The sequence below is a fragment of the Ictalurus punctatus genome, chromosome 4 (assembly GCF_001660625.3).
Source record: "Ictalurus punctatus breed USDA103 chromosome 4, Coco_2.0, whole genome shotgun sequence".
Classification (NCBI taxonomy): domain Eukaryota; kingdom Metazoa; phylum Chordata; class Actinopteri; order Siluriformes; family Ictaluridae; genus Ictalurus; species Ictalurus punctatus.
Genome location: NC_071284.1, coordinates 27,331,047 through 27,358,119, shown reverse-complemented (window position 1 = coordinate 27,358,119; position 27,073 = coordinate 27,331,047). Strand labels below are relative to the sequence as shown.

The 27,073-nt window shown below is 39.6% G+C and overlaps 1 protein-coding gene across 1 annotated transcript in view; it reads right to left on the bottom strand.

The window, feature by feature from the left end:
* Nucleotides 1-27,073, bottom strand: part of sema3ab (sema domain, immunoglobulin domain (Ig), short basic domain, secreted, (semaphorin) 3Ab) — a 43,289-nt gene that overhangs the window by 5,639 nt on the left and 10,577 nt on the right. Inside the window, exons 2-14 of the mRNA XM_017466711.3 lie at nt 21,994-22,154; nt 19,267-19,329; nt 13,876-13,995; nt 12,856-12,949; nt 12,214-12,333; nt 11,203-11,345; nt 9,476-9,590; nt 9,288-9,357; nt 9,046-9,190; nt 8,732-8,951; nt 7,681-7,772; nt 7,537-7,578; nt 5,720-5,877 (exon numbers count right to left, since the gene is read on the bottom strand). Of these exons, the coding sequence (XP_017322200.3) occupies nt 5,720-5,877; nt 7,537-7,578; nt 7,681-7,772; nt 8,732-8,951; nt 9,046-9,190; nt 9,288-9,357; nt 9,476-9,590; nt 11,203-11,345; nt 12,214-12,333; nt 12,856-12,949; nt 13,876-13,995; nt 19,267-19,329; nt 21,994-22,154 (1,543 nt within the window). The remainder of the gene's footprint in view (nt 1-5,719; nt 5,878-7,536; nt 7,579-7,680; nt 7,773-8,731; nt 8,952-9,045; nt 9,191-9,287; nt 9,358-9,475; nt 9,591-11,202; nt 11,346-12,213; nt 12,334-12,855; nt 12,950-13,875; nt 13,996-19,266; nt 19,330-21,993; nt 22,155-27,073) is intronic.

Sequence of the window (27,073 nt, the reverse complement as noted above, 5' to 3'; positions counted from 1 at the left end):
TCAGTAGCTCGTTTCTCTGCGTTACCAAGCCGTTCTAGTTTGTTTGTTTCTCGTGATCCTTGACCCTTGTTTTCAGTCTCGACTACGCTCTCTGCCTATCCCCGTTTGTATTGTTCGCCCGATCGCTTGACCCTTGCCTACTCTACGACTACGTTTCTTGAACTTCCCGATTCTATGCTCTACACCTGCCGCCCGCTCCTGCTTCCGTGCCGTTTCGAGGTTTGTGACAGAATACTTCGCCTTCCAATGGAAGCAGCGGGAGATCGTTGGCTGCAAGCCATCGAGGGACATGACCGGATGATTAGTGAACATGATCACCGTCTCGCCCACCTGACTGAGCAGGTAGCTCGGCTAAACCAAGCCGCGCAGCTTTCTACGGCGCCGACCCCACGCTTACCTCCCACTCCAGGGCCGGAGAAGTATGATGGAGATCCGGCACGCTGTGGAGGTTTTTTACTCCAGTGCTCCCTGTTTTTTTCCACGTACCCAGACATGACGGAGAATCAGAAGATAATCCACTTCCTGGAACTTTTAACCGGGAGAGCTCTCCTCTGGGCTACCGCGGAATGGGAACAGGAAGGGAACGGTATCAGCACGTATGAGCAGCTGACATCACGCTTCCGCACTGTATTCGATCACTCTCCAGACAACCGGGAGACTGGGGAGGACTTATTGTCCTTGGTGCAGGGATCACGTTGTGTGGCGGATTATGCTCTGGAATTTCGTACTGTGGCCGCTAGGAGCGGATGGAATCAACCCGCTCTAAAAGCTATGTTTTGCCGGGGATTAAATGCCGACATCGTAATGGAGCTGGTGTGCCGCGATGATCAGCTGACCCTCGACTCACTCATCAATGTAGCTATCCGCCTGGATCGTCTACTGCGGAGCCACCGCTCCTTATGCAGCGAGGCGGAAGCACCGGCATCTGAGAGCCCTCGCGAACCCATTCAGCTGGGGAAGACCCAGGTGAGCATGCAGGAGAGAGAACGACGGCGCCGTGAACATTGTTGTTTCTACTGCGGCGAGAGGGGCCACTTCGTGCAACAATGCCCTCTCAAACAGTGCTCTACCCGAGGGGAAACCAAAACTGCCAGACAACCTCAGCCAGGGGTGAGTTTAGAACCCATTGCCCAGTACTCAGTTCAGTCTGCATTCATATTACCCGTTATATTGGGTTACGCAAGTGTTTCCTGTATTTTAGAGGCGCTGATCGACTCTGGAGCGGCGGGGAACTTCATTGACCAAGAGACCATACTCCAATATAACATCCCCATTCGTCCTCTCAGCACCCCCAGCCGTGTCCAAGCCATTGATGGGGCCCCCATTGGAGATGGCTTAATCACCACTGTACTGAACCTATTAACCTCCGCACCAACGCTCTTCATCAGGAGAAGATTACGTTCCATGTCATTGTGACGGCCCGGCATCCAGTGGTTCTCGGTCTTCCTTGGCTCGAACATCACAATCCACAAATTTCATGGAATCAAAGGGAGATCACTCGCTGGTCAGCTCACTGCATCAATCACTGTCTTCAAGTCCCTGTGATCTCCTTAGCATCCACATCCATTGAGAGCCCGGACAAGGCAGACAACGTTCTTATCCCCAGTGTTTACCACGACCTCATGGAAGTATTCAGTAAGAAGAAGGCTAGCGAACTACCTCCTCATCGTGATTACGACTGCGCAATCGATTTGCGCCCAGGCACTACACCACCACGAGGGAGAGTCTATCCGTTAACGGTCACTGAGCAAAGGGCCATGGAAGAGTACATTCAGGAAGCGTTGCACCAAGGGTATATACGACCATCTACTTCTCCAGCATCCGCGGGGTTTTTCTTCGTGGAGAAGAAGGGAGGAGGTTTACGACCATGCATCGACTACCGAGGACTAAACCAGTGTTGCGTCAAGTACCGTTACCCACTACCTCTAGTACCAGCCACTCTGGAACAATTACGCACTGCCACCATCTTCACGAAACTGGACTTACGCAGTGCATACAACTTGGTCCGGATTCGAGAGGGAGATGAATGGAAGACTGCGTTCAGCACAACTTCAGGCCACTATGAGTATCAGGTCATGCCGTATGGGCTTTCTAACACTCCCTCGGTCTTCCAATGTCTAATTAACGACGTGTTACCTGACATGCTGGGACGCCATGTGATCGCCTACATCAACGACATTCTGATATATTCTGACTCCCGGAAGGAACATGTTCACCACGTCCGCCAAGTTCTACAACAACTGCTCCGTCACCAGTTATATGTTAAAGCTGAGAAATGCGAATTCCATAGAACCACCATTGCATTTCTAGGATACGTCATCAGCCCCGAGGGGATCTCCATGGACCAAGAAAAGGTCCAGGCAGTAGTAGGCTGGCTCACACCCACGATGATCAAGGAACTACAGAGGTTTCTGGGGTTTGCGAACTTCTACAGAAGGTTTATCAGAAATTTCAGTGCCATTGCCAACCCCCTCACATCCCTGCTAAAGGGGAAACCCAAACGTCTGTCATGGACTTCAACTGCCCAATCCACCTTCGACAAGCTCAAGAAAGCCTTCACTACTGCACCCATCATCAAACATCCGGACCCATCCAGACCGTTTATAGTGGAGGTGGATGCGTCAGAGACTGGGGTAGGAGCCATTCTATCCCAACGATTTGGAGAGAAGCCGAAGCTCCATCCGGTGGCATTCTTCTCACGAAAGCTTTCCCCCGCTGAGAGAAACTACGATGTGGGAAATCGTGAACTCTTGGCAATTAAGTTAGCGCTGGAGGAGTGGAGACACTGGTTAGAGGGGGCTACACATCCATTTGTCATTTTCACAGACCATAAGAACCTGGAGTACCTTCGCACTGCAAAGCGACTCACACCCCGCCAGGCCCGATGGGCCCTATTCTTCACCAGGTTTCATTTCACGTTATCCTACAGACCCGGGTCCAAGAACACAAAAGCTGATGCTCTGTCTCGTCTCGACCACACAGAACGTGTCAACGAGCATGAAGAGTACATCATTCATCCTTCATGTGTTATCAATGCACTAGAGTGGGATCTGGAACATGAGCTAGAGCAGATTCCCCAGTCACAAGTACCCGTAAAGTGTCCTCCGAACAAACTATTTGTACCTGAAGAGTACCGCCAAGAACTCATCATCTGGGCACACACGGTACTCGGCACAGGGCATCTAGGGACACAACGCACACACCATCTCCTAGAAGAGAAGTACTGGTGGCCCAATATGGAGGGAGATATACACAAGGTGGTGATGTCCTGTTCATCTTGCGCACAGAATAAGGTACCTCGGACCCTCCCAGCTGGGAGGCTCAAGCCCTTACCTATACCCGAACGCCCATGGTCACACATATCCGTAGACTTCATAACAGACCTGCCTAGATCCCAAGGAAATACCACAGTTCTAGTCACAGTGGACCGGTTCTCCAAGTCCGTACGTTTCATTCTATTACCCGCTCTCCCCACTGCATTCGGGACAGCCGAACTTCTATTCCAGCATGTGTTCAGATATTTCGGCATTCCGGAGGAGGTTGTCAGTGACAGGATGTGGTCCAGCTTCATGACCAAGATGGGAGTGACGGTGAATCTCACCTCCGGATATCACCCACAAGCCAATGGACAAGTTGAATGAATCAATCAGGAACTGGGGCAATTCCTCCGTACTTTCTGTGCCAATAACCCAGAGGATTGGAGCAAGTTTTTGCCATGGGCCGAGTACGCCCAGAACTCACTACGTCATTCGGCTACTAATCTCACCCCTTTCCAGTGCGTGCTAGGTTACCAACCTCCACTGTTCCCGTGGAACGCAACTCCCACCGCAGCTCCAGCCGTTGACCACTGGTTCGAACGTAGCGAGCGTGTCTGGGCTGACACCCACCGACGCCTGAAAGAGACCACAGACATGTACAAGCACAAAGCAGATCGCCGCCGCAAAGAACACCCTAATTACCAACCAGGCGATCGGGTGTGGTTGTCCACAAAGGACTTGAGACAAGCTCATAGCTGTAAAAAACTAACCCCAAGATACACTGGACCATTCAAGATCCTCAAGCCAGTCAATGAAGTCACCTACCATCTGGAACTGCCACGACACAGCCGCATCTCCCCCTCATTCCATGTATCACGTCTCAAACCTGTTGTCAACGGTCCACTAGCCACCGAAGTACCAGCTGAAACTCCTCCGACCCCTCTGGAAATTGATGGCTTACCGTGTCAAGAACATCTTCAAATCTAGACACAGGAGGGGCAAGCTGGAGTATTTGGTCGAGTGGGAGGGTTATGGACCTGAGGAACAGTGCTGGGTTCCCAAGCAGGATATACTGGATCCACAGCTTACTAAAGACTTTCACGCAACTCATCCTCATCTCCCTGGTCCACGACCCCGGGGGAGGCCAAGAAAGAACTCTGCTCCCGGAGTGAGCCCTTTGGGGGGGGGGGTTCTGTCACAGCTCGGGCCGATCAGAACTCATATTCCCAAGATGCAACACTCACTTCTCAGGCACGCATGCGCTCACCATCCCCGGAGTTCTGATCAGTCACACCTGGCACCAATCACACACACTCACCGCTAGTATTTAGAGAAGTCATTCACCCAGTTTATACGCGAAGTATACGCTCAGTAGCTCGTTTCTCTGCGTTACCAAGCCGTTCTAGTTTGTTTGTTTCTCGTGATCCTCGACCCTTGTTTGCAGTCTCAACTACGCTCTCTGCCTATCCCCGTTTGTATTGTTCACCCGATCGCTTGACCCTTGCCTACCCTACGACTATGTTTCTTGAACTTCCCAATTCTACGCTCTACACCCGCCGCCCGCTCCTGCTTCCGTGCCGTTTCGAGGTTTGTGACACACATCAAAGAAACATTCTCCTTACTCTGAATTTTAACCACTTTGTCTCCACTCATCATCACTTCCTGCTCACAGATTATTTATTAAAGCTTATTCAAACTAACTGTGAAGTCATGTCAACACCAGCATTTGTATAAAATTTTAATGTTCTTGAACCTTGCCTTGAGTTTTTGGATTTTTCATTGTCTGGATTCATCACGAATTGCGGCTTTTTAACTTTGCCAATATTGACGCTGATTTTTGGGTTGTTTATTGGATTTTGTTAATAAACCCCCTGCACATGGATTCTCATACATCTCCCAAGACCTGTTTATTACACAGAATTTACTTTTCATCTCCTGATAAGGACATCTGGATTATGACTTTTTAAGTGATATACATAATTTAAGACTTAAAAAAAATTCAAACAAGGCATTTGAGACTAACATGACACACACACACACACACTCACACACACACACACACACACACAAAAAAAAAAAAATCTGTTGGATTTATCCATTTATAGATTTGGAAAAAAAAAATCACAGCACCACTTGATTTAAAATGTCGCATCCCCTGTTGTTCTGTTCCACCCTGTCAATGCAGGTGTGTTCAAATCTCACTACAAAAATAGTAAGTGAGCACTGAAAGTGAAAAAATGGCTTATGCCCAGTAAAATTAACAATACACTGCTGTTATAGCAACACCTGAACCAAAACCGAGCTCTTTATGTAACCTTTTGTAAGGTTGACTCTGGACACATTCTACAGAGCTCTTTCATGCACTGTTTATATTCCCCTCCTGCAGTATAGCAGAGCTGTGCAGCAGCACACTTGCAGTTTCAGGCCAGGTTAAACAAGCTGTGATCACCAGTTGGGAGTACCTCTTAGCGGTGGGGAAGTATCGGGAACACTGCGAGCCATCCCAGGCACAGTAGGGGTCTCGTGCTAGACAACATTCAGCGCAGGCCTTGCCGTAAACGTCACAGCGGTGCAATGGCATCTGGGATATGCCGATATCCGAGCCTAGATAGAGTTGTTGCTGTAGAGAGACAGTTTAACTTGTCAGAGTTTTATATATATATATATATATATATATATATATATATATATATATATATATATATATATATATATATATATATGTGTGTGTGTGTGTGTGTATGTGTGTATGTGTGTGTGTGTGCGCGCCTGTGAGTGTGTGTGTTTGTGTCAGATCTCCAGATTGAGTTTGGTAGGCTTGATGCACAATTTTTTTTTTATATATTTGCTTGAGTTAATGTTGTTTCAAAGAGAATTTAAGGATTCTGTGTGCAAGTACACTGCTGTTTAATTATAAACTAAGACAACCTCTCAATGTCGGCTTGATTATTCACAGTATGCAGCGGAGCAATCGCAGCTGCAGACACACACTCTCTATCTCTATGTCAGATAAAGAGCACTAAGAACTTTATATTTATTTGCAATTGAAGTCCATTTGTGATTCCATGATTAGGGTGCCATTAAAATAAAGGTATTTTAATCACAGATAAATATTCCTTCACAACATATTGCAAAGTTGAATTAAATGAAAAATCAATTAAAACATTAAGAAAACCTAAAGTACTTACTGTAGAAATCATATATATATATATATATATATATATATATATATATATATATATATATATATAAAAATATATATATATATATATATATATATATATATATATATATATATATATATATATATATGGTTATGTATATTAATAATATTATTAATATATTAAAGTATATTAATAATTATATATATATATATATGTATATATATTATATACATATATAATTATTAATATACTTTAAAAAGTTAATTATTTTTGCAGTAGTGCATGAATCCATGTAGGATCACTTGCTTGAAACATCTTTTTCCATTCATCAGCCATTTTTGTTGCATCCCACAACATTTACTCTATATTGTTATTAAATATACTGTATATTCACCATCTAGGAAATATCTGAAGTATTTAACAAGTCACGTGTTCAACAGAAAGTGGCATCATCTATATTTCCTGAAGTTCTTGGGAAGAATATACTTTTCTTTAAATTACAGACTGAAAGCAAAATTACTTTTCTAAAAATACATTTTAAGTAAATCATTAGAATGTCCTTTATGTCATCATGTCATTAGCATGCATGCTAGTTAATTACATTTTGTGTATTTGTGCATATAATTATATGTTCGACCCGTTACTTTCACGCTGTTACTCAGCCACTGTGACCACAGAAACCTTGTAAAAATAAATAAACGAAATTGTTGCCTGAGATGGGTTTAATACAATTTGAATGGTTAAATGAATGTTTTCTTTAATTCGATGTTGAAAAAATTAGACAAAATAAAATAGCATTTTTAAGTGTTGCAAGGCCTAAACAACGCCACAACCATGGAATCCCCCCTTAACACAGTAAAACTGTAAGCTATGGAGAGAGAGTTACACCATGAGGTAAAAGCTATGTTGAGTATTTTTGTGGTAAATGGCAGATCCAGTAGTGTTCTATCACTCCTATCAACAAATCTCTCATGTAACTTTGTGGCCAGCTCTTCCATTGGACTCATTCTGTCAACCTCACTAACCAGATAAAATACTTCCTTTACTGCTATATTTGCAAATTGTGCCATTACAGTAGGGCTTTTGAGCCATGGCAAATGTCTGATAAACCTTACCTGTTTGGTGGAAAGCTCCATAGCAGTTATAGCTGTGGGTTCCTGCAAGAAAAAATAAATCAACACTCAGGAATTGAAATGATGTTACACATACAACAGATACCATGCTATATAAATTGGATATAATCCTGGAATTGTTCATACCCTAAAAACAGTCATCTCTTCCAATAAAACTTCCTCAAGGTCATGCCAAGTCCCTCTGGGAATCGAGACCACCTTAAGAACTGTGCCAAGATCTGAAAGGATAATAAATAACCTGTTAATAAGAACAATTTTATTGGGTGCTATTAACAATGAGAGTGTTTAATTTTATTCATACTACAATTACATATATACTGCATATAATACTATATGCTATATTAGTTTACTAGAATATGCTATATTATACTTTATTTTTGTTTTTTCATCCTGGTTTCATCCTTTCTAAGGAGTGTGATAAACATTCTAGGAATGTGTATCTTTATTTATAACTTTTACTATACTATACTATACTATACTATACTATACTAGTGTGTTGTAGTGTAGTGTACTATGCTATACTACACTATATAATACAATATTTTTATTTCTCCTTTTATTTCACAATACTGGTTCCATCCTTTCTTTGGAGTGTCTTAAAAATACTCACTCAAATCTTAATCTTAATAGTACTGTTGTACTCTACTACACTACACTATGCTACACTATATGACACTAAACGATTGCTTTGTTTACATGAAACTCTCTATGATACTATATAATATACTATATACTACTGAAAAATAGTAGAATATACTATATTATATTACAAAATACTACATTCAAATTATGAAGAAAATGTATATTTATTATATACTAGTGTAATGTGTTGTATTGTAGTGTTCTAAACTATACTATACTATATTATACTATACTATGCTATACTTTTATTTGCTCTCCACCATCCTGGTTTATCTTAAATACTCATTGAAAACATATCTTAATATTTTGCTACGAAAAATACTATACTATACTAAACAATACCACACTATACTATTGTAATGTGTACTATATTATACTATACTATACTTTGCAAAGAAAACATGTTTATATATGAAAATAGAAACACAAGTGAAATAAAGAATTAGGTATAAAATTGCACTTTTTAACACAATATGAGCATGTGATCACTGACAGCATGGTTATGATAGTACAATATATCCTCTAATCCACTAACCTGTGCCAATGAACATGACGTCATACTGTCCGTCTTCTGCCTCCACTCGGTCCACAACGATCTGTGTGAACTGGTAATCCACATCAGTCTTAATAATGATTGGGCGGTTGTTGAGGGGTAGCACTGGGTTGTACATGGCTGGATGACTTCGGGCAAAAGTGATAACATCATCAGGTAGATCTTTTGTGGACTCAAACCCTCCAAAGGTTTTGCTCGGACACTGTCATGAGAACGAAAACAAGAGATAACTATACAGTCTATTTTCCTGAGCTCTCCCTATGTGCCAATTTAATTATAAATTGATGCTGTCTCACTGTGCCAGGGCGTGGATAGGGCACTCTGCCTAGAAAGGGCACCCACTGGTAGTTGGGCCCATCTCTGTGAGCGTAGGGACCCAAAAACACCCTCCTTACATCAGCCATGCTGTACATACACACTGCTGAGCCTTTAAAGATATTACTATAAAGCAAACACATACAGAAATCAACATGTTTGATGGCAATCAGAGTCAGTAAAACCCAGATATACTTCAGGAAAACGATGTCATTAAATGTACCTGGATGTTGTGAACACTGCATAGATGATAGGATTCTTGGAGTCCTTTGAGCTCATCAGAAAGACGTCCTCTGAAAAGGAAAAAACAAGATCTGAGTTTCATGGACATTTTGCAATCACCCTCCCTCTATCTCCATCACTCACTCACTCACATACTCGCTCATACATACAGTCGCAGAGACAACTTACGCAGCTCATCAAAGTGTGTGTCAATTCCGTTAAGGCCTGGGACTGAGCAGATGAGCCGAGCTTTCAGGAACGTGGTCCACTTATTCACCAAACTCCTGTGACCTCCAAAGTCGTTCTGTTAACACAAACATGGAAAGGCTATGTGTAATGACTTTCAAATAATTACTGATGGTTTCAAAACTAATGAACCGAAAGACAGGGCCATAGCTGGGCTGTTTGTCTTGTATTTTAAATAATTAACATAATTATTGCATTGTTAGATGAAATAGCATAGTTTAGCATAGTTTATGAAAACTAGGAATCCTGACAGTAAGTAGTCAATTAATATGAGAAGTCAGTTTATTTTGAGAGCTAGATAGGTGTGTTGGATACTTAAACTTTAATGGCTAAAAATATAATTGCTAATGTAGGTTTAATGCTAATCAGATTTTCTTCATAAATATGTCTATATTTCAGTGCTAGCTAAAGAAAAAAAGAGTGTTGGAATCATGAACATATGTGTCTACATGTGTATATACATAAACTATATACTAGAGACATGGCCATCCATCCATTTTCTATAGCGCTTATCCTGCACAGGGTCGCGAGGAGCCTGGAGACCATCCCAGGGAACTCGGGGCGGGGGGGGGGGGGGGGGGGGGGGGGGGCATACAATGCATGTCTTTGGTCAGGGGTAGGAAACCAGAGTTTCCAGCGGAACAACCCAAAGCCTGGGGAGAACATGAAAACTCTGCGCACACACAGGGCTGAGGGGGGAATTGAACCCCCAACTCTGGTGGTGCGAGGCAAACATTTGTTGTTATTTTTGTGATAATTGCAAAATTCGAATATAATTATTTTGTAATTAAAAAATTGTTTTTCCCCATAAATCCTGCATACCATGGCATATCATATGTTCTAATTAGGGCCATACTTTTAGATGTAGTCCCCCATGAATATCTGTAAGCAGTAAGGGCAACCATGCCCAGGTAATGCTTAAGTTTGCAGCACTTCACATAACGGAAGTAAGTATGCATTGTATTTGTGTGAAATAGCTGTAAAACTTTAAAGCAGTACAAAAACTCTGCCATCAGCATTTATAATATGTTGGTTGGTGGACTGATGACGCAAAATGACTGTACAGTGCTCAGAGATGGACTGGTGTCTCATCCAGAGTGTATCCAGTGTTCCTGGGATAGCCTTTGGATCCACAGCAATCCTGACAAGCATAAGTGCTTACTAAAGATGAATGAATGAATTAGTGGCATCGAGAGGTGTACTGAACAAGTTGCAAAAGCTCAAAACATCCTCTGACATCTTGAAATAATGAGACAATTGTGTGTGTGCTGGTGCAGAGTGGATTCCAGTCATGCCAGAATGCCAAGCGGCACATAATTGTGAACACCTTTCTCCCGTTCACCGCTCTAGAGTTCCACTTCAACTAAGTCGTACGTTAGATCCACAGAGGAGCCTTTGTTTCAGCCTGCTGATGACTCAGGTGACATTTCAATCTCTCTTCAGCTTCTTGGTGGGCGGTGAGATAGGGATGCAAGAAAAACACATACATCGCCAAAGAAACTTGGCCTCTCAAGCTACCATGCCTACTGTGTATGTGTGTGTGTGTGTGTACATACAAGCATGCTGACATGCATGTGTGTATAAGATACTGTATCAACAAGTGAAATATTTGTCCATGTACCATTTTTATGTGCATGTTTGTAGATCTGTGAATGTGTGTGTTATCTTACTTTACACAGCTGTCCGATTCTGGCATGTGTGGCTTTGCCAGTTTGCTCTCCGTCAATGGCGTTCTCTCTGAAGAACATGTAGATCTTGTCATCTTCAGTGTTATCGCTCTCCGGAATGAGGTGGACGCTTACGAACCTAGGCTCTGCACACAGACACAAAAAAATTAATTTTGCATAACACGGAGCGGATTCTAGACCACGGTAATTGCTTTATTAGGGTTCTGTTAACGAAAGAATTAAACACTTTAACGTTATTGGCAAATAATCAGCAATGGGGTGGTGTGATGCAGTTCTCAAATTTGATTGATTTCATGGCGGTTTTTTTTTTTTTTTTTTTTTTTTTTTGGTGAATGTTGCAGCCAAAAATGTTTGATTTGGCTGTTGCTTTAAAAAAAAAAAAATGCGATGTAACTTGCAAAGCTTTTTGTTCTTTTTTGTAGAAAACTACTTGAACTGGCAAAATTGAAACTGCACCAACTTGTCTTTCGCAGTGTTGTTTGTTGGTAAATGAGATCTTTTAGCTGTACTCATGTTTGACATGAGTCACATGTTTGAGTTCGACATGTGACTCAAAGAGCGCTTTGGCTGAATGCCCGTTGTGATGACGTGACATGACGCATTTTGGCCCAAATCTAATCATTTTGAAAAATTGCATTGCTGATATTGTGGAATTTCCTTGATTTTGAATTCATTTTTGCGATCACAAAATTGCGAAATCCTGGATGGACTGATTATTTTTCAATAACAGCACATCCTGAAGTGGTTTATACAGTATCCCTTATACTAGAGCAATTCACCAACAAATTTATTTTATATATTAATGAACATCATAATTATTTATCCATTTACAGATACATTTAATGTCAAGCAACTTCACCAATTTGCCCAATCAGAATCAAGAATCCAACAGTGATGTGGTGGTATTACTAATATTATTTACTGCATTAGTTAAGGTTAACCCATTACACTTACAGCTTATTATACAGTTATACAGATTAAAGCATGTCTCACCATTGAGCCACCGGGAATCATGCTGCTCTGTCCTGATTGGATGATGCTTTCCTAACGTTCGGAAAACAGCAAAGTCTCGCCCCATGAAGTCGGCTGCTGTCCCAGAATACAGCTCACCATCTGTCAATCATATGCGCTAAAGGTCAAACAAGGGTTATGGCAGAGACAGGAAGAGAGATAGAGGAATGACTAATCTCAGGTAACACTCAATGTGTTCATCACCTGACTATAATTTTATGGAAAGAGTTGTTGTTAATGAAAAGGATCCTGTGGTGAAGAAAGTGTGTGTGTGTGTGTGTGTGTGTGTGTGTGTGTGTGTGTGTGTGTGTGTGTGTGTGTGTGTGCGTGTGTGTGTGTGTACATGCATGGATGTGTATGAGTGACCTTTAATCTGAGATGAGAGATTTAACAGAAGAATGCTCTGCAGGTAGAGTACAAAGACAAGAACAGTCTGATCTTTTCATCCTCTTAGAAAGACTGTTAATCAGAGGTGTTGGGTTTCTATTGAGAATAGTCCACATTCACACACGCATGCAAGCACACACACACACAGACACACACACACACACACACACACACACACAAACACACACACTCTCAGCATTCTACCTCTACCTCAGGTATACACAAACATACACGCACCAATAAGTAGTGAAGCAGTCATGAGTTTGGGGTCATAGGGGCTTTTCCCTCGGCCGTTCTCCAACTGTGACGATTCCAGTCTGAAGATGTTGTCCTACATCGACACCCACACAAACACATAGTGTAATAATGAGCAAATTGTTTCAACAGATCACTAGATGATGAGTTTTTGTCTGAGAAACACAAGTCAGGAGAGAAAAGGAAAAAGAGACAGTACATTTACTGACCACTTTTTTAGGAACACCTGTACAGCGGATCATCTATGCAATTCATGTTGGACTTGTAAACTTTTTAAGATTATATTTTTGCATGAAATTCAGGAGATTAGACATTTCTAAAATTCTCAAACCTGCACACTGACACCAAAGTAACAGAGTCACACAAAGTGGCCAGTGGGTGTATTTGTCAGTCAGTTTGTCAGTCAGTTTGAATATTTTGAATATTATCGCAGTGTCCTGTAACTAACAATTTATAACACATATATACACAATGTACAGTGTTGAGGCAAAACAACAAGACTAAAGAGCAGTTTCATGACATATAGTTTAGTATAGTACAACAGATTTGTTCTAAAATAGAAGCCAGTGAATTTAAGTGATTAATTATATTGCATATACTCGCAAGGTAAATGTTCCTTATGTTTCTGTCTTCTTACTCTACTGTGTATAATTTGTCTTATAATAGGCAGACTGTATTGATTGGTACAGGTTGTTGAGTGTGTACTAATTAGTATTTATCTTCTTTTTTTTTCTCCATATGCCTGTGTGTACGTGACTGGATGTAATGGACTTATGTAAATAATGTACTTATTTGGTTTGCTTTCACTCACTAAGGTCTAGTGTGGTCATTGGTCACAAATGTTCAAATCAGAATGCTTTTCGTAATATTTGCTGAAGCAGTTATGAATAAAATACATAATTAGAGGTAAAACTCCTTAAAAAATTTGGACCACCAGGACAAAGAGGTGTCACTACTACCTTTAAGAAAGATTTAAAAAATAAATAATCGGGGGATATTTACCTCTGGCCGTTTCCCCGCCTCCACATAAGCACAGGCAGGGTGGAAGGCTCCAGTGCCACATGCGTACAGGTGAGTCTGATTAAATGGCTGCAGCACCTTTATAAAATTTGAGCACTCTTTCTGCAAAGGGAGAGAGAGAGACAGAGAGAGAGAGAGAGAGAGAGAGAGAGAGAGAGAGAGATATGATATGCTAGATTGACAATTGCATGTTGTATGAGTGTGTAATTGATGGCTCATCTGCACACACACACACACAAGTACAGAAGGCTGAGAGGTCAACTATATGCTATGCAACATCAGCTTCATTAAATAGACCATCGCAACAAAGCAGTTCTACTGAAGCCAGGTTTAGATTTATATTCCTAATAGAAAAGAGGACAGTGACAAGGAAAAACTCCATGAGATGACAGGAAGAAACCTTGTAAGAGGAGCCAGACTCAAAAGTGAACCTTTTGGGTGACACCAGATAGTGACATTATAAATCATTACTCTTGTTCAAGTGTTACTCTTATTCAACTATAAGGTTGAACGGATGTTCAATGTGAACATATTATGAATAAGAGACCTGGGATAAACACAGGACAGTCTTTATGGTTACAGCAGCAACAGGAGTAATTTTTGTGGGTCATGTTCAGAACCATATCTACTCTTTACACTCGCTGGGTAATTTGGACAAGTCTGTGTTTGTCTGCTGTTATATGGATGTACTGTAGATGCATCTTGCATGTCTCAAACCTACACAGTTGTACCAACACTGTGCACTTACAAGGTCATGTTACAACAGCTGTAACTGTTTTGAGCAGCGTGTGCAAAGCATCAATAGGGACATGAGAATCCAGAGGTCCCCTGTGTTTGTGTGTGTGTGTGTGTGTGTGTGTACAGGTCTGAACAAGTCTGACAGTCACGCATTATGGAAAAGCTTTTTCAGATAAACACACACAGGTCTGTTACATGTTAGACATGTCTCAGTGCTGCTGTCACATACGAGCCTTACTTTTCTAGCCTTGTCCCTAAAACATGCAGCACACTGAAGCATGAAGATGAACATGTCCCTCCTTCACTGTATCATGTTTGGTTAAAACTTATTTACTCTAATGCTGGGTCACCACATGACATGTGACATCGGACATTTATATGGGTTAGGTTGTGGCTGTTGTTAACAAAAACAAAAACCTCATTGAGTGTGTCTTTAGGGAAATGAACAAGTGCTGTTTGATATTTTGTAGGGTTTTGTAATGTTATTTCAAAGATGAGTCTGTTTGAGTCCATCATGATGCACATCAGTTGTTCACCTGGCTAGCTAGCCCACTCAAATTCACTAGCAAGCTACATAGCAAGACGTAACAATCCTGATATAATTTAAATTTGGTAATAACATTTAGTTACTTTAGATTTTCTGAACGTACATTAACATTCACGGCATTTGGCAGACGCCCTTATCCACAGCGACTTACTGTTATTTCATTTACACAACTGTGCAGTTGAGGGTTAAGTTGGGCCATGGGTATAACCAAGTATTCTTTGGGGGGGTTGTGCCCCCCCCCCCCCCCCCCCCCCCCCCATGTTGAGGAAATACCAATCTGTCCCCCCCAATATATGGTACAAAATATTTTCTATATGTCCACCTTTAATGAACCCTGCCAACGGATCTGTCATTTCTTCATCTATTCTATTTATTTATGTCTATTCCTTCTTAATATATTTCCGTTTGTTAAGGTAAATAGGTGTGTGCCCCCCCTCCAATTGTACACTTGGTTGCGCCCATACTCAACACAAGTTCGTTGATATATTTTAGCAGCTCAGACTGTAAGAAATGGAGACAGCAGCCAAGCGTAGAAAAGTGCAGCAGAACATACAAGCTTTTTTTTCCATACAGTAAGTAACTAGATACCTAAAAATTAGGTAACCTTAGCTTAGTATAGAAGGCATCATACCATGGCTTGGTTTGTCCGTTCCAGTTTTTGAGCATTAACATTACATTCACTTGCATATCCTCCTGCCGAGTTCGTTGTGAACCCTCACGTTGTGACAGACTGTTATAAATGTGAGTGAAAGTGAGGAAAGTTGCACAGCATTTCATTCGTTTACACTACATTTCAGCTAAGGACAACTAAGTGATTTTACATTTATAAGGCTCAGCATAATGCTGAGGTGTGCTAGCTTGGCAACGAGAGATATGGAACTAACGTCTGAGTTGTGGTCATATTGTAGTTATCCATTTAGAACTAGTTATGGCAGTTTGTCTTTAGAATTAAGAAAAGAAAACTCCAGTACCCTTTACAAAGCTAATGTTTCAGGTTACCACTATATATTGTTGTATACTTTGTACACTTATTACATAGCAAGCTGAACAGCCTGATGAAATTAACATAATAAATGACACCAGTTACACAAACAGAATATTCAGTTTATCAAATTAAAATGATCATCTAAGTCAGCCATTGCTCTTCTGGGAAAATAATGGTACCTGGTCACAATGCAGGCAGCACAGCATTGCTCGGATGCATCCTTGTGGAAATTGTATTTATAACATATATAGTGTTGAATTTAGTTTCATAGGTAGGCATCCTTTCTGAGTTTGTTTAAAAAGTCATGTTTAAATGTTAGCGTGTATGGTTTGCCTGCACACATCTTAGCTCGCCTCTACTTGGTGTGGTAGGTTTCATGGTAGGTTATGGAACAGAGAATACATCTGCCCACAGGACGTCCACAGCACGCCACAATTTCCCCATGCTGTGGGAGCTTCCATCACTCAGAATCACGTGAATTCAAACGGTAACTGTATTCCTAAAACTATGTTCAAATATGGGAATTTTCAGTATCAAACTTTGGATGGGGGTTACGCCCTTGAGTTGGGCCTTGCTCAAGGGTCCAGCAGTGGCAGCTTGACGGTGTTGGGATTTGAACTCAAGACCGTCTGATCAGACGTCCAACATCTTAACCACTCAGCTACTACTTCCAAAAAATAAAGAGCTAGAAGCTAGATGTTTGATCATAAGCTTGGGTTGCTGTCTGTGTGGGATTGCACATGCTTTCCCTGTGTCTGCATGGGTTTGTTCTTTGTTCTTGGTCCTCCGGTTTCCTCCCACTTCCAAAAAATATTCATGTTGGTGAATTGGCTACTCTAAATTTCCCCTAAGTGTGAATGAATGGTGTTCATGGTGCACTGTGATAGACTAGTGTCTCATTCATTGTATATAATGCCCAGCGTTCCCAGGATAGGCTCTAGATCGACCCTGACCAGGATAATGCAGATTTTGAAGATGAAGTAAGTCTTCTTGTGTTTTGTTGTTAGAACACTGGTGGTTCAGTGGTTAGGGCTCTTAGTGATTGATAGGAATGATTTGCCTTTAATCATCAACTGCTCAGCTCACTTGTAAGTCACTTTGGATAACAAAAATCTGCCAAATATAAACAACAACAAAAAACACACTAAAACTTCCTTACCTAGTTACAACAGACAGATTAACTTGCATAAATTACATTTTGCCATTTCATTGTGTAGTGCACAAGTGCATATGAACCCTAAGTGGAATTTAGTTTTGTTCCTCATGCATCAACCCAATTCTTGTTATGTATTCGCCTCACCTGAACCATTCACTTTAAGCTCAAGTTAGCTCATGCAAATTCATATGGATTTGCAAATGTAAGACCATTTTGGTAACACAGTGGCTCATTTGTTATGACTTTGTGAGTGGGCCTTTCTTGAGTACCTTTATACCGTGTGGTTGATCTCCTTCTTGAGCATCAGATGAGTGGCTCTCTCATGAGGGCAGCTGCTCTATGTTTTCAGCAGCTTTTCAATACCCACAAACTTGACATTGTTCCACTTCAAGGAGTAACTCAGGCAGTCACTCTCATTTTATCAGCGCCCTCTTCACACGAAAGCCATCTTTCACCGAGAGCCCTCCAATCACAGTCACCATGTTTACATCAAAATCCCACACACAACCTTGTACTGCTATTCAGATATGTAATACTGGAAGTTTACTAAGCTCAAAGTTTCATTGTGGTGGTAATGGGGTAGAGGGAGGGAGCAGGGCCAAGCTATGGCTCTTGGGTTCAGTAGAGTGCCTCAGGCATTATTTACAATGGAATTTAGATGAGCCAGAGTGATAGTTATATCAGGAAGTGGTGTAAACTCCTGAACAGTGCTGAGCTTGTAAGGGCCAGGTCTTAACTGGACTCTACAGTTAGAATGCTTGGGGATATTGGGATATTACTGTAGGAAATAAAGCCTTTGAGAAATAAAGCCTGATCATCATTTAGACTGACAGTTAAATTCTAACTTTCCTTCTGACTATTGATTCATTCCTTTTTCATGCTTTATCAATGGATTATCATGGTCGGGAGCCTATCCAGAGAGGGTGTGAGTTGGGAATACACTCTGTATACTAATTATAATTTCTTATTTTCATAATTTCTAATTTCTTATCTATATGTGTGTGTGTGTGTGTGTGTGTGTGTGTGTGTGTGTGTGTGTGTGTGTGTGTGTGTATATATATATATATATATATATATATATATATATATATATATGTGTGTGTGTGTGTGTGTGTGTGTGTGTGTATATATATATATATATATATATATATATATATATATATATATATATATATAAACACACACACACACACACACACACACACACACACACACACATATATATATATATATATATATATATATATATATATATATATATATATATATATATATGTGTGTGTGTGTGTGTAGTATATATATATATATATATATATATATATATATATATATATATATATATATATATATATAATCACTTTCATTTAATATATAAGATTTAGGTAGACTTTGGTAGATTTTGGTATACACGGTAATATGAATTATGCTATAATTTTGGAAAAAATTATGGAAAACCATATTTATCAATGTTATTCTAGTGTTTTTTTTTTATATTATGAATAAGTTGTTTTTTTAAGGGAAATAATAGTCATGTGTAACACATTTCCACGGACTGTTGAAGCACACACACTTTTTTTTTGTATAATGTGAAAAAAATATATTATGAAATATTCTGTGACCCAGTTGGATATGAATTATTTCTCATGTTGGCAAAAATCAACACAACCAATGTGGTCTCACAATTGCAAATTGCTAAAATCAATAAAATGAACCATTGGCCAACTATAAAAATGGGCAAATGGATAATGGCATTATGGGTGTGGTTAGTAGTCATAACTTTTTCTCTAAAACTTAAGTAAAACATTTTAATGAGACAATGATTAATATCAAATAAGAGTAAATAAAAACTTTACTAAGAACTATGATTTTTTTTTAAAAAAAATTAGAATTCATATTAATTTTGCATCTGACCCGTTGCAGCAAACATTAAGACATCAGCAAACTCACCTGGACATCTTTTCCAGCCCACCTGCACTCATCCCGATGTGATGAAGGTGGAGGCCAGGATATCTATCAGAACAAATGAAACAGAATGACAGAGTAAGAGTAGTTATAAAACACTTCATTTATATGCCTACTCATAGTTAAGTCACTACAGAGAGTATAAATAATGTAAATGTGTGTGTGTGTGTGTGTGTGTGTGTGTGTGTGTGTGTGTGTGCTGCAGGAACAGCGTTGGGTTTCTGTCTGTGAGTATAATATGCTTTCCATGTGAAGGTGAAATCTATCAGGCTGGTTTTAAGTCTCCCAGTAGAGAAGAACAGACCAATGCTTAGTAATCCAACCCCCTTCCTGCCTCACGGCTGTGAAAGAATGAGACATTGTTTAATTAAATAAACTTTAGCCAGGTGCAGGTGTGTGAGCTAAAGAACCAAAGATAAATTCAAGATATGACCTGATGATTCTTAAAAGGTGTTCATTTTTCTTGTGAATTTAAAGCCAGCAGCATGTTTATGCACACACACAAGAACATATTTTAATGTCCTTTATATAGTATGCAATACTTGTCTACTCTTGATACAGGGTACTGAGACAAGATATAGTGATAAGAGAGGAATGAGGATAACACTGAAATCTGAGCATAATTTCATATAATAAGGCACTTTCAGTTTTCAGATTAAAATCACCATATCAGTTCTAGTCACAGTTGAGGTCATAAGTTTACATACGCCTTGCAGAAGCTGCTAAATGTTAATGATTTTTAAAAAATAATGAGGGATCATAAAAGTTGCATTTGTTTTTTTTATTTAGTACCGCCTTGAACAAGCTGTTTCACCTAACAGATGTTTATATATAGTTCACAAGACACAATAATAACTGAATTTACACAAATAAACCAGTTCAAAAGTCCTATCACTGTGTTTATGTTTTGTGATAGTTGTTCATGAGCCCATTGTTTGTCCTCAGCAGTTAAACTGCCCACTGTTCTTCAGGAAAAAAAAGATGCATCTCGACATCATATAGCCTCTGTTGGAAAGGGGTCAAATATGCAGAAGATGCTGAAAAAACAAAGAATGTGCAGGACCTGGAGGATTTTTCTGAAGAACAGTGGGCAGTTTAACTGCTCAGGGCAAACAAGGGACTCATGAACAACTCTCACAAAACATAAACACAGTTGTTGATCTTCCAGGTAACAACATACAGTACTAAGAATCAAGCATATGTAAACTTTTGAACTGGTTTATTTGTGTAAATTCAGTTTTTATTGTGTCTTGTGGATTATATGTAAACATGTGCTATGTGAAATAGCTTATTCAGGGCAGAACTAAATAAAAAACAAAATGTGATTTTTGTGATCCCTCTATTTTTTTTTTTATAACTAACATTTAGAAGATTCTGCAAGGGGTATGTAAACTTTTGACCTCAACCATGTATACCTCATGCCATGGTTCATCTAGACACTCTTAGGAATTCAGTTATGCCACACAACACGGCTTGTTTTAGAATGAATGCAACTTGAGATTAAAAGCAGACATGATGTAAAGTTGATGTCAGGACCAGGGTGAGAACAGTGAAAGGAAGACTGGTTTTACAGGTTCTCTAACCCTATAAGACAATCCAGATGAAATTTAGCACATCACTGCTACTTAACAATGCTTCTCTTTATTGAGCTAATTGGTGAGCCACACTATGTCAATGTGAAGGGGGGGAAAAGAACAGTTTATCTTGCTGCTTAGGGATAGGGATTTTCTGACAAGATGTTCCTTTAATGATTTGTATATAAATGACTTTTCATTCATTCATGTTCAGGATGGGTGCTATGTGAAAATACCACATGTATCAATGCACTTTCACAAACCCATTTTCACCTAGGGGCAATTTTACGTTAACCAATCCCCCTGTTGACATGTGAAGATGTGAGAGGAAACCCACACAGCCATGGAAAGGACATGCCAAACTCTACACAGACAGTAAACCAAGCTTAAGATTGAACTGAAACACCACAATGTCTCCATATATAGCTCTTATCCACCACACTGTGATCCCACATTCAATCATTATTCATATCATTATCTTTTCCATTGTGAAATTATGTGTAGGAAACTAAGTATCCTGTTTCACCTCATATGCGAATGCAGTACAAGAAGCACCTTGCTGATGAAATGCTTTTGTCTGAAACGTCCTGTTTCTCTAGAAACTTTGCGTACCATGCTAAATGTATACACCTACAATTATTACTGAAGTTCCATCAATGATACCACATACAAAAACTTTAGAATAAGACATTATCCAGGTATCCCTTAATACACAACAACTTCCAGCCAGCGATGGTGAGGCAAACATGTGCTGAGACACTGAAAGCCAGCTTTTTTTCAAACTGCTGCTCATGTTGCATCAAAGGCAGTTAACACACTTGGAGGAAAGTACAATCCCTGTTCTGCATGCATGAGCTTACAGATTGTCTAGTGTTGCTCTGATTGACAGGAGCACAGCCTGAAAGCATGGCTCTCTTGATTCCAGATGGCTGTTGCATTGTCAGGATTCAAACTTGCAATCACCCAATGATGACTGCAAACCCTATTCAGTTGTGCCACTCAATAAGAGGTGTTTTACACACTTATATATAAGTAGCAGGAGCTACATATTCTGTCATATATGTGATAAGCTTTATAGAAAATTTTGTAAGCATAGAGTTCGGTCTTAAAGCAAGAGTGCCATCTTCAATGTCCTTACCAATTGCTGGTCCATGTTGATGTCTATCAGATTGAATGACAGGAGATGGTCCTTTGCTCCTACAAAGAGCCGACCCTTCTCTTCATCCAGTAAAAATGTGTGGTAGGCTGAGCTGTTGGCCAGTCCGTTGAAAGTAAACAAGTTGTTCGACTCCAACATTTCTGTGGGAAGGAGAAGAGAGACTGTTTTATTACTAATAAAAAATTACAGTCTAAATATTTGCTGTGGTTTACAGTTCTATGAAAACGGTTTAACCAAAGCCTGCTCATCTTACTTCACTTTTTGTATCATATCATTACAGCCATTAAGTTTGAAAAACCATTGTTCATAGCTGTAGACATTTTCCAACCACACGTCACCACTAAGGTCTCCATGTTTGTGAGAAGGCTGTTAGAGGGCAGAGGGAGACTTAAAAAAAACTGAGGATTTGGCTCAGTCACAGAACACTTCTGCACAGTAGCTAGCCCTCTTCTTTTACTGCTGATGGTGAGCATGACGCGTGAGTGTGGTTTTGGCCGTAATAATGCCGAGATCACTGGCTTAGTTCCTTGTCTTTCCATTTCCTTTCTTTCTCTATCACACACACACACACACACACACACACACACACACACACACACACACACACACATAAAGGGAGAAAGATATCTGCTTGTCTTTGGTGCTGTCTGTGTCATTCATGCTTGGTGGAGCCGAGAATTACATAAGTAGAGCCATGTGGCCTCTGAAAGATCAGTGCCAGTTTAAGTTAGGGCCAGGGCAGTTCTGACATGATTTTTGGGGACCCTTGGACAAGCCTTACTACAACTGTGTGGAGCATATACATACATAGCCAAAATAGCAGGAAACCAGAACATCCATCACTATCATACATAGCTAGAACAGCATGAAATAATAAAATAAATAGTTACATTAGGAAATCAGAAAGAAAGAATGCAGAAAGAGCAAGAAATCAGAAAAACACATATTTAGAAAATCAGAAAATACATAGCTAAAATAGGAGAAAGTAAGAAAATAAATATCTAAGTTAGCAGTAAATCAGCAATTAAATAGCAAAAATATTAGGAATAATAAATAGCTAAAATAGTACTAAAATAAATAGCTAACTTGCTGAAAATTATAAACTAATACTAGAATATGAGGAAATTAGAAAATACACATTGAATTAACAACAAATCAGAAAATACATAGCTATAATAATTGGAATTAGGAAACCAAATAGCTAGACATACAGAAAATCAAAACATGCTTGATTGGATATAAGAAAATGAACAGGTATTTAATATTAGAAATTCTGAGATACATAGCTGGATTAGCATCAAATCAGAAAGTACATAGCAAGATTATTGGTAAATCAGAAAAGAAAGAAAAAAACCTGCTACTATAGCAAGACAAAAAACAAATAGATAGCTAGAATGTTAGCAAATAAGAAAATCTGTAGCTAGTAAAACAGAAAATAATAAAGTACACAGCTAGAATATTAGTCAGACTATGCCTTTGTAATGCATAATGTAAACAGACAGGTGTTATTGATTTAGAATGATGATTTAGAATGCATTATCTGCATCAGAATTAGTTTTTCGCTGATATTTCTTTATCTATACATCTCATTTAAAAGATTATCCCGGTCAATCTTAATTCCAAAGGCTTTGACCTTCAAAATGACCCACTGAGGCACGAATGCGCACACACAGTGCGTGAATAACACCTTGAGCAGTGAGAAGAAACTGAGGCTAAGCAAATAACACATCCACTGCTACACCTGGAACCCCTGCTGTTCAAGCTAATAGCATCCAGCACTTTCTGTTATGATTGGTTATGGTGTGTATGAACGAATTATGGGGCTATAAAATTAAAATCTGAGCCTCAAAAATTCTTCAGCCATATTGAATTACTTGAAGTGGTTTCAGTAAGTGCAACCGTCGTATAAGTTGCAAATAACACTCAAACTATTAATGGACTTTTGTAGCCATTTTGAGCCGGAAATCTAAAGAAAGAAATGTAATCCAGTAAATATGAAATGCTAAAAGGGTACAGCTGAAGGTGAGAATGGTGCTGGTGTAGGAGCCAGAGCAGGAGAGGTGGCGAGAGAGCTCTAATTACAGACTGTGACCTGAAGGGAAACGAGATTTTTCCCTGCGGCCACCCTAAAACACTTTAAAACTGCACCCCAGAGCAACATTAGTACTGAGTGAGACTTGTTGGACACCTCAACCTGTTATTATAGTCTGTGAGTCCACTTGTGTGTGCGGCTCACAGTGTGAGTCCAGCTCAACTGGGCTGTGAATTTTAACCCAATGTTAACATACCACAGGTCTATCTCATTCACACATCAGCTGCAGTTATCACATATAGTACAAGCAGCTGGCTAGTCTCAACACAGTGGCTATCTGAATCCTTTTCTGCTCTAAACATACAGTCCCCTCTGAAAGTATTGAAACTGCATGGTCAATTCTATTGCTTTTGCTATACATTGAAGATATTTGGGTTTGAGATCAAAAGATGAATTTAACACGACAGATCAGAATTTCAGCTTCCATTTCCTCATATTTACATCTAGATGTGTTAAACAACTTAAAACATGGCACCTTTTGTTTGAACCTACCCTTTTTTCCAAGTCATCAAAAATATTCTTGCTGCCAGGTGTACCCTGTTAAATTGATTGTTTAAAGAATGAATAGCTCTGCAAGTCTATTCTTGGTTTGGGCCCTAGGTTTCGCCTGTGAAGTTTGCATTTGTTGTTAAAAAAGATGAATCAATATGAAGACCAAAAAGCTGTCTATGGAATAAAAGCAAGCCATTTTGAAGCTGAGGGAAGAGGGGCAATCTATCAGAGCCATCGCTCAAGCATTGGGTATAGCCAATACAACAATTTGGACTGTCCTGAAAAAGAAAGAAATCACTGGTGTACTAACAACCAGACATGGAACAGGGTGGCCAAGGAAAACAACAGCAGTTGATGACAGAAACATTGTAAGAGCTATGAAGAAAAACCCCAAAACAACAGTCAGTGACATCACCAACAACCTCCACAGGGCAGGAATGAAGGTATCACAATTCACGGTTTGAAGAAGATTCTGAGAGGAGAAATTTAGAGGCCAAACAACAAAATGCAAACCACTCATCAGCAGTAAGATTCAGAAAGCCAGTTTGGAATTTGCAACGAAATACAGAGATGAGCCACAAAAGTTCTGGAACCAAAATGAACCTCTACCAAAGTGATAGGCCAAACTGTGGAGAAAGAAAGGATCTGCTCATGATCCAAAACATACAAACTCATCAGTCATGCATGGTGGAGGTGGCGTCATGGCTGCTTCTGGAACAGGCTCACTAATCTATTTTGGATGATATAACTCATGATGGTAGCAACAGAATGAATTCAGAACATTACAGGAACATTTGTCTGCCAGTTTACAGAGAAATTACATTGCTAGTCAGAGAGGGACAGTAAAAGATATAAAAGGTGCTTCCCCCCCCCCCCCCCCACACACACACACACCCTAAAAAAAACAAAACTGAAAGAGGCTGCAGTAAAAGGCTGTAAAAGCATCAGAAATTAAGATAACAACAATGTGCAGGCTTGATACAGTTATGCAAGAGATATGCAACCAAATATTAAGTGTTATTTACTTTCATTTACTTCAATACTTATCTGTTCCTATACTTTTGTTCGTTTAAAAATTGGGTGGTCTGATACAAAAGGTTCTGTGTTTTATGTTGTTTAACACATTTAGATCTAAATATCAGGAAATAAAAGGTCTCATTTCATATCCATCTTTTGATCGCAAACCGAAATGGCTTTGCTGTTCTAATAGTTTCAGAGAGGACTGTATAACTAAAGAGACATAGGAATTATGTGTTAGCATTAAGAATATACGTATTCTTTAACACGTAACTGATTCGAGCTGACAGGAAGGCTTCTGTAAATCAAATGATCACTTTACAACCGTGGTGAGCAGAAAAGCATCTCATGTCTAACTTTGAAGAGGATGCACTAAAACAGCACAAGACTACATTGGGTTTAACAGGAGTTTGAGGCTACAGTGGGCACAGCCTTACCAAAATGTTAAAAGACCAGGAAATGTTTTTCCAATATTGAAATGTCCAGTTAATGATTACTTATTTGTTCTTAGTATTAAAAAATTTATTATAAAGTGTTACCTACATCTCAAGATTTGGAGACATGTCAATAGCTTTATAGTGCAATTCATCTCACAGGCAGCAGTATGCTAAATTTAATATCATTAAGGGTTAAAACTTTAAGTCAATGGAATGTATCTATTTGGAAAAATTATTCAAACCTACCAAATGCTTTACTGAAAGGAGATATACAGTGGGGGGAATAAGTATTGGACTTGTAAAAAAAAAAAAAAATTCAGTAAATATATTTCCAATGAGGCTATTCACGTGAAATTTTCACCAGACATTAGTATTAACTCAAGAAATCTAGAAATATAAAGAATTAAACATTAAACATTAATGTTCAAACAATTAAACATTAAAAATTAAACATTAAAGTTATGTGTAATACAGTGGAATGACACAGGGAAAAAGTATTGAACATCCATCCATCCATCTTCTACCGCTTACTCCTTCTTCAGGGTCACAGGGAACCTGGAGCCTATCCCAAGGAGCATCGGGCACAAGGCAGGGTACATCCAGGACTCAAACCCCAGTCCCTGGGGTTGTGTGGCGTACATGCTAACCATTAAACCACCGTGCGCCCTACTGGAGAGACCTATGTTCGTAATGACAGCATTAATTCACCCCCTGTATAAAGAAATTAATCAGCCATAATAATAATTTATATGTCCAGATTTCTTGAGGTAATAGTGATGTCTGGTGAAAATTTCATGTGAATAGCCTCATTGGAAATATATTTACTGAAAAAAAATTTTAAGTAATAATGGCTAGTAGATATGACTCACGCGCTGTGAAAACTTTCGCTGGAATCTGTTCATTTGGCAAAACAACTAAAAAAAAAACACTCACTAAATGTGTTTCAGGACCAGAAAGACTTTCAAACTGACGCTACCTAAAAGGAATTTAACTGAACATGCCTTTAGTACAGTATGCACTG